Source organism: Cephus cinctus, unplaced genomic scaffold, assembly GCF_000341935.2.
Source record: "Cephus cinctus unplaced genomic scaffold, Ccin1 Ccin1_scaffold1362, whole genome shotgun sequence".
NCBI classification, from domain to species: domain Eukaryota; kingdom Metazoa; phylum Arthropoda; class Insecta; order Hymenoptera; family Cephidae; genus Cephus; species Cephus cinctus.
The window spans coordinates 43,114-51,449 of NW_014333769.1; the positions used below are offsets into that span (position 1 = coordinate 43,114).

General features: G+C 40.2%; 2 protein-coding genes across 6 annotated transcripts in view; one reads left to right on the plus strand and one right to left on the minus strand.

Moving 5' to 3' along the window:
* Positions 1 to 6,844, plus strand: part of LOC107273073 (acid sphingomyelinase-like phosphodiesterase 3a) — a 28,182-nt gene extending 21,338 nt beyond the window's left edge. For all 5 annotated transcript variants that reach the window (XM_025090376.1, XM_025090377.1, XM_015750876.2 and 2 more), the window contains 4 exons: positions 869 to 1,049; positions 1,789 to 1,898; positions 3,271 to 3,446; positions 4,600 to 6,844. In XM_025090376.1, the coding sequence (XP_024946144.1) occupies positions 869 to 1,049; positions 1,789 to 1,898; positions 3,271 to 3,446; positions 4,600 to 4,840 (708 nt within the window). In that variant the 3' untranslated portion in view covers positions 4,841 to 6,844. The remainder of the gene's footprint in view (positions 1 to 868; positions 1,050 to 1,788; positions 1,899 to 3,270; positions 3,447 to 4,599) is intronic.
* The window catches only part of LOC107273072, a 54,524-nt gene that overhangs the window by 24,235 nt on the left and 21,953 nt on the right, over positions 1 to 8,336 (minus strand). The window lies entirely within an intron of this gene.

The following is an 8,336-nucleotide window of genomic DNA, read 5'->3' on the forward strand; positions in this document are numbered from 1 at the left end:
TCTAACCGAGTATCTGAGTTTCGCGAATGCACCCGATAAACTCATAATCTGCTGCTATCAGATCCCTTGCGTTATCGCGGAATTTTCAAACACGTTCCCGCAGAAAGGACCTACCCTGCTCTCTATACATATGGCGCTCTGTGAGCTATACACTTCGGTACGTAATACGATATATACGTATATAGACATATACAAAGTATGCGCCACATGGAGAGCACATATGTACGTATGGGATACGAGGAAGATGACCACCTTGATTTACTCATAAGGCAAACGATGCTTCGTGGAATTTTGCCAATATAACTTAAAGGGATTTTCCCAGTAAACGTTCGAGCGTGGATTAAATTATTTTTACCCGATATTCAATATTCCACGTGACGTAACGGAAGATCGATCACGTTACAATTTTCTAATATCGAGCGTGAACCGTTGTATCTCGTATACAGGGAGGAAGGTCATTATCATTTTCCCCACCACGGTACAATGCTATCCGAATAAATCTTACAGGGCTTGATTAATTAATTTCCGCGAATAATTTAAGAGAGTCCCCGCGCGATAAATCTTTAATGCAATTAAGAAGCGAGGTAGTAAGTAGCACAGAAGTCGATTTTATTGATACATTTTTTTTTTTTCTATCGCTTCGTTCGATTTTATCGATTTCTTCGTATTACACGCCGATCCAGTTATCACGTATCCGTAAGGTACAGAGTTACACATACGATGATTAGACACGCAAGGCTCTGAGATAACAAGGGTTACACTTGCACCTTGTCAAGATATATTGATAGTTTGTATATACGTGTGGTTGTTACAAATTTTTTTGAATTTTGATTTTTTTTTTTTAATTTCAATCATTTTCTCCAATCAGGTATACATCGTGGGTCACACGCCGCCGGGCGTTTACGAACGCGAAGGCGGAGCCAGCGCTTTGCACGAGAAGCACAATAAAAGATATATCAGACTCGTTCGCCAATACTCCGACATTATTCGTGGACAATTCTTTGGGCACTGGCATTCCGACACCTTTCGTGTAATCTACAGCGACACCGGTAGGACTTTTTCAATCTAACCATTATAATCGTTATAGGTATTTCATCGGGACTTCGTTCTCTCGTTATTTGCATCCCATCAATGGCCGATAGATAGAACGGAAAGTAGTAGGAATCGAGACAAGTTACATTCGTCTTAATGGAACTTTCAGCTCTGTTAAGTTCTTCCGTGCTATTCAGAAGAGCCAACAATAAATGAACTTTCCATGTAATTCGATATATATATATATATATATATATATATACAGTGAATTTTTCAAGAAATTCACATAGAGAAATGACTACTATGAAAATTATATATTGAAATTTTCAAATAGATTGAAACTCGAGTGAATTGATATGATACATTTTTTAACGACTTATTTTCTACGCGCTTATCAACAATAATTGAATCCAATGAAATTCAACGCGACAAGTTTTCTTTCTCGTGTCAAACGGTTCGACTGGGATATTCAAGAATTCAAAAAATATATATATATACCTGATATCGATTATCCTACTAGGATCAGGTGTCGGATAAAAAGGACAATTTTTTTTTATTTTACCATCGACAGAGTAGTATAGCGTAAAGAGATATAGCGCTGTAGTTTTGTATTTTATACCCAATGGACACTCGGATATCAAAGTTAAAAATTGCATAGAGCAGAATTACAATAAGATAAATTTAAATGGAAGATGTCACGTGATATTAATGCCGATTCGATGATAATAACAATTTCTCCATTTAATTTATTCACAGGCGTTCCGGTTTCCTGGATGATGATGGCGCCTAGTTTAACGCCCAGCAGTCCGGGCGGTCCAAATAATCCCGGGTTACGTCTGTACAAGTTCGAAACTAATACCGGACAGGTAATGAGCTTTGTGCATCGTTAAATTGTCCGAGCACTCGCGCAAATAATAGCCATACGCATTTTTCAACATCGGCACGAGCTACGTGCCGGAAAAATGTTCAAAATTTCTGGGGCAACCCGGAGAGAATCGTAGCGACTGTATTTTTCGTTACCTGCATTTTTTACTTTTTATTTTTCGGGGCCAATCCAGACCCTGGGCCCCAAAAGAAAAATGTTATAAACGTTTTAGTCATAAAAGGCGACCGAACGTGACTAGCTTCTCTAGTGACAGTTATTTGTAAAAAGAAAGAAATTCAGTGCTACCTCACGTTTTCAGCAACATGGCGTTATAGAGAGCCAGAATATATATATGTACATATATATATATATATATATATATATATATGCTTTTTGGATATAATAGAATTTCTCGTGAAAGCGAACCCTTGATATATCGTTTACAATACAAAATTATTATAACCCCAGTGTAAAAACGAAAAAGTCTCGAATTAAGTTCATCCACGTATAAAAAGATCTACTCGTGGAAAATTGTGGTTTTTCTATCGCACAATGAACTCGGGTCTCAGACCATAACGCCTTTACGTCGTACAATTATTTTTATGCGAAATTCTTACGAGCAATTCCGTCCCATCGATTTTTTCGCGTCAACGCTCACGATTTCGAGCCACGTGGGCGCCGACGAAGGAATTTTCTTTACGTACATCGAAGATCAAAGTTTTCTATGGTTTCGCCGTTAAACGTCATTCCGCTCGCAGATCATTTCTCGAGTTTCAAATTCGTAAATACGACAACGTAAGATTACACATGTTGGCCATTTATTTATTTATTTTATTTCCTTCCATACAGCTACAAGAATTCTTACGTTTCCTTAGACTTTTAATATACGAAATTCTAAATGATATTCGTAGTATGTATAACTCTGCAATATATCTTGCTTAGCATTCCGACGTACATAGCTATAGCTTTGCGGAGCCAACGTTCTTTCCAAAATTCCTACATCCTTCGAGCATCTGACACTCTTGCATGATATCACGTATGTCAACTGTAATAAGAAATGCTGTCAGATGCTATTAAAGCCAGCCGTACATACGTATATACAAATTCATTGGACTTTGAAAAATTGAATTCGCATCGGTAACACCCCGTGTCTAAATATACAGAAGTTTCACGAGGAAGCGAGACAAGCGGCAACCGAATGAATTGTGAACCCACGAGCATATATATATATATATATATATTATTTTCGAATTTTCGGAATCAGCCAAAGAGAGAGATAAAAGTCGGATTTCTGGGAAGTTCAAAGAATTCAATTCAAATCGTATATCCATCGTGATACATCCCGATATCACGCGTTTCGTTTCATCCGTCAGGTTCTAGATTACAAGCAATTCTATTTGAATCTACCGGACGCCAATTCCGCCGGCAAAGCAAATTGGATTACCGAATACTCGATGCTGGCGCATTACGACCTAAAGGAGATAACTGCCCTCAGTCTTCATGATCTCGCCGACAGATTCACGCAATCGTCCGACAGTGCGTTCGTCAGGTGAGTCAAAGTAACGATAATTAATTGCATCGTTAACAACGATATCTAAATTTCTTGGTTGCCATATACATGTATATATATATATTTAATTGAACTCCATATACCTGCACATCGGTTGGACTCAGGTAATCGTTTACCCAATAAACTCCACGACTAAGCAGATATCCCCGAGTGACCTTTCATTAATTTCATCCTGGACCACGTGACTCTCCGTAGAAAAAAAAAAAATTTTTGTTCTCTAACAAGCATCGGAGAAAAGTCCTGCCCTTTAAATTCCTTTCCACGTGGGTCAAATTAGGCCGAGTTATAACGTGCGGTTAAATTATTCGAAACGAATATCAAAGCACGCGTTCCCATAGAAATTCAAGCTTTTGATCCACCCTCATAATTTCTTTCAATTACCAAACCCCGTGAATATTTATATCATAATGGGGCCGTACATACGGGCGAGGTGTATTAAGTGTAACGTATATCTGGATAAAGTATGCGCGTACGTAAAGTGGCAAAAATAAATATAGAAATTTGACAAAAAAAATTTCATTACGTCACTATTGCAAATATATCGACTCGAGCCCTAAAGGCCCAAGGGGAACGTGAGAGTCGTGCGTGAAATTGATTTGTAAATAAGATTTCCACGCGAACTGCATTAATACCAACCGCACAATGTGTTCCGGGAGTAACAGGCTAATAAGGACCTTCCAGAAATCCCTGAAAAGGTTCATTTCACCAATTGTATCCCCTACTCGCTCGACAAGTTATTACGCTGGCGTCGTGAGGGGCCCCCTCAAGATCGTAGAATCAAGTGGCGCAGACGGAATAAAGTAGAAGGGCGCTAATTGGAGACGAAAATTTCGCGAATTCGCAGATTAATCGCGCAACGAGATATGCCTAATTAGAAGATACCAAGAAGCCGGTGAGACGGTATCGCGGTAATTGGTACGCGCGGATTACGTCACCCCTCAGAGGATACATATGCCACGACTATACCCTACCCGCATTACCAACCCCTTCGCACCCCTTCGACAAAAACGTTGCTTCGGATCTATTGAACTTTTCATATTTTCACTCTATCTCCCACACGTACGGTAAACGTCCTGTCTCAGCCTAACCCAAGTGTCTCTTGTACTGAACACTTTGTCCTGTTTTTCCCCAGATATTACGCAGCGAACACGGTCTCGCTGCCACGCGAAGTCGAGGAAATCTGGGGCTGCGGCGGTGCGCTCAACGGAGCTTGTGCATTGCGCCACTACTGTGCGGTGACCCGTCTGAATCCTGACTCCTACAGGGATTGTCTCTCCTCTTACGCCGACGCCCTTGCATCGGTCGGATCGCAAAGAGTGAGCCCGCTGCACTACGTGCCCTACCTGTTGACCACGTGGCTGGCATGTCGGTAGGGGAAAGAGTAAGGGGTACCTCGCGCGCTCGAAACTAGCTAATATTATTATTTAATGTCGATAAGTTGGTTTTTTATTTTTTCACTCAACTTATAAAGGGGAACATAACACACGTCACGTATAGACTGAAAGGATGGTAAAAAACGTTTTATACGGAATCTTACGTACCGACAGCTGTTTTTTTTTTTTTTTGGCGTATACCACTGTTATCAATTTTCACGTTCTTGTGGTTGTTTTTTATTTATTATTTTTTATACTTGATTCGGTCACGCATTACCTCTGTATATATTGTCCCTGGCAACGGCAATAAAGATTATTATGATTATCGTAAGTCGCGCATACGTGTCGTCGATTACGAGCGTGACGACGATAATGATGAATAATTGTCTTTCGAATTTTTTTAGTCCTACGCGTTATTATTACCTTTTTTTTTCTTATTGTCGTTGTATCTCGTGCTATATAAATTGTAAGGTCAAGATACGCGCTACGAACGTTAATTGTAAATCTTTCGACGGGATCGTCTAATGTATTAGCAATTATTAGTGATAACGAACGATGCGATTACACGTGTATTCGTTTCAACGGTTCGCATCTGTCAAAGTGGAACTGTTAGAGGAATAATTCTGTCTTTTTTTTTCGTCATTCATCTTCGCACCCCTTACGTGAACACGTGACCCGTACCACGTGACGATCCTGCAATAGGTACTTGCCTGTGCTTCCTTAAAATACAGCGAGTCGGAATTAGATGAGAATTTACGAGCGAACTGAAAGCTTATCGATTACGTAATCAAGGAGGAATTGAATTTTACGCTGCAATGAGAAAACAAAAATTTGTTTTAATTATACCGAAAAAAAAAAATCAGCATCCACATCTACGGTCCAGCCGCGCAGTACGTTTCATACCCGTGGGGGGACTCCTGTACGTTGTATTACACAGAGAGTTGGCACCTCGATAACGAAAAACGATCGCGCGGCTCCGTCGTGGACGCTTTGATCGATGTCGATAAAATCATCATAAATTTCCAAGTCACTTTTGTCGTTCAGCCTTGTATTACGGATATCCTGTGTCTATTCGCGATCACGTGCGTAGGTACATAACCGTACGCGTGTCAGGCTGTGTCTGCGTAATCCTCAGTGAAATATGCGACGGAACGATAAAGCATGAATTTCACGAGGGACCGTAAAGCCGCAGGAGAGACAGAGACAGAGAAGAGAGAGTGAGAAGTCAATAGCAGCCGTTTAAAAAGAAAAAAAAAAAAAAATACAAAACCCAAAAAAAAAAACATTATTCCAAAAAGAAGAAAAAAAATGATGAAAATAAAATAAAGCGTGTCGTTGTCGTTAAGCTAATAATGTAATCTATCCTGTATATGTATGTACGATTAAGAGACCTTAGTTTCTTACGTCGCGTTAATTAAGCGTAAAGACATCGTAATGCATAAGCGTGTCGTAGCGACGGCTGCAGGAAGTCACCTGTACAGGCGATTCTCGAATGATCGTCAATTCGCCGTATCGTTCGGCCTAGTTGGCGCCGTTTAACGCCGATCGACTGTCATCGACTACGTTAAATGGTCGGAATCAAATTAGTACCGACACGTTTCCACGCACGTACGTGCTATCATATCCCCACAGTCATTTACCTTGAGCACCGTGAACCCCTGACCCCGATCCCCGATCACGCTCATCGTCATACAATCATTTTGCCGAATGACAGAGGAGACGCCCGTGTAACGCGACGCCAGGCGTCCGACGTGCATTACGTGATATCACTGTGGAAAAGCCGCGTTCTCACCGAACCGCCAACAGTCGTCGGGCCGTTTGACACGTGATCGCAATGCGATCTCTGTAAAGTCCCAATAGAATCGTCATCCGCTATCGATCGACATGGTTAATCTCGTGGCATTGAATTTTACATGAAAATTAATGATAAGGAATACCAAAAAAAAAAAAAAAATGTACGTGAATTTATCATCGGCCGTAAAAGCCAATCGATTAATTTTAGAATCTGATTAATTAATCATGTTCGAAGACCGGGCGATTAATTTCATTAAATTACTCTACAACGATACTGCCGATATGCGTATAACGATTTAAGTAATTTGAGGTATTTAATTAGGGCATAGCGAACGACGATTCTTGGGATGTTTTAGCTTATGAGGAATAACAACAACAAAAAAAAAGTCATTATATTCATACGAAATTTTCAATTCGTGTTTATCGTAAATGCAATGTTTATTAATAAACGAATAATCGTTTTGTAAGACGTTTCTTTACTTTTGTGTGTCTGCTGGTTTTACTCGATATCGTGTAACGTGTTCTTTTTTTTTTGACCTATAGCTTACACGTTACACGCTATATAAACCCCATCTCCCGCATTTTCCACTTAATTGTTTGAAAGTTTCTACAGTCTTGCAAGCCCTGCGAACAACTGGAAACTAACAGGTAGGTAATATCCCACCTTGCACCGCATGCAATTCTGCAAGACGTATTGACTTCGTTTAATCCCGCGAGTTATGTGTACATTGTATACGTATAGATCGGCTGACGATATAGTTAAAATAAATATCAATTGTGGGTATGAAATTATATTCCTAGCAGCGTTATACGTGACCGAATGAATCACGTGTAAAAAAGAGTGTGCTCGGGCGAGGCGATATTGAAATTATAAAAATTACAAATTAGCCACGCTTACCTGAATTCGCAAATTAAATCGCGCAACTTTCGAGGAACGAATTAATAAGCCGATCCGGATGGTTGGGTAAATATTAAGTGTGTAAGATGCCATAGGTTCTGAAGTGAGGGAGCAGCGACGAAGGGTTGACGGTATATAGACATATGAAAATATTGAACCCGTTCAACGGTGGAGGGTTTGCTAATTAATTAAATTTTACGCTCAATTAGCCACGTATATACGTACACGTATATTTACAGTGGGGTAAGCCCAAATGAATATGTGTTTCGTTATACCCGGAAGTACGTATTTATATACAAATATGTATATTACATACGTGTATGCCCGCCTAACCCCCAGCGTATGTCACATTTCTTAAGCACGGGTTCCGCGCAATGGTTAAAGCGAATATAACCCGTTCATTAATATGAAGAGGGCATTTAACTGAAAATGCAAGAGTTTTGCCCTCGTGATGAGAGCGAGTCCCGGGGGCGTAAGTGAAAATATCATGGACGTACAGGGGAACAAGGGAAGCCCGGGGTCGACGTGTACGTGGATTATGGGAAATACGAAACACGATACTCGCAGCGCGTGGGCTCTTTTGCGAATAAATTTCTTGGTCTCTGCCCTTACGGCCACCGTGGAAAAAGCAGAAGCTACCCATGTGCAAACAAGTCGCAATGTAAATCCTATGGCATTCGTGGACCCAGGACGTACAGTAATACGAAAGTATATAGATATATATTGAAGCAGATGAAAAAAGGGGTAAATAAATAAACTTTAAAACCAATATGAGATAACTAATGATAAGCAGGAGGGAGGGAG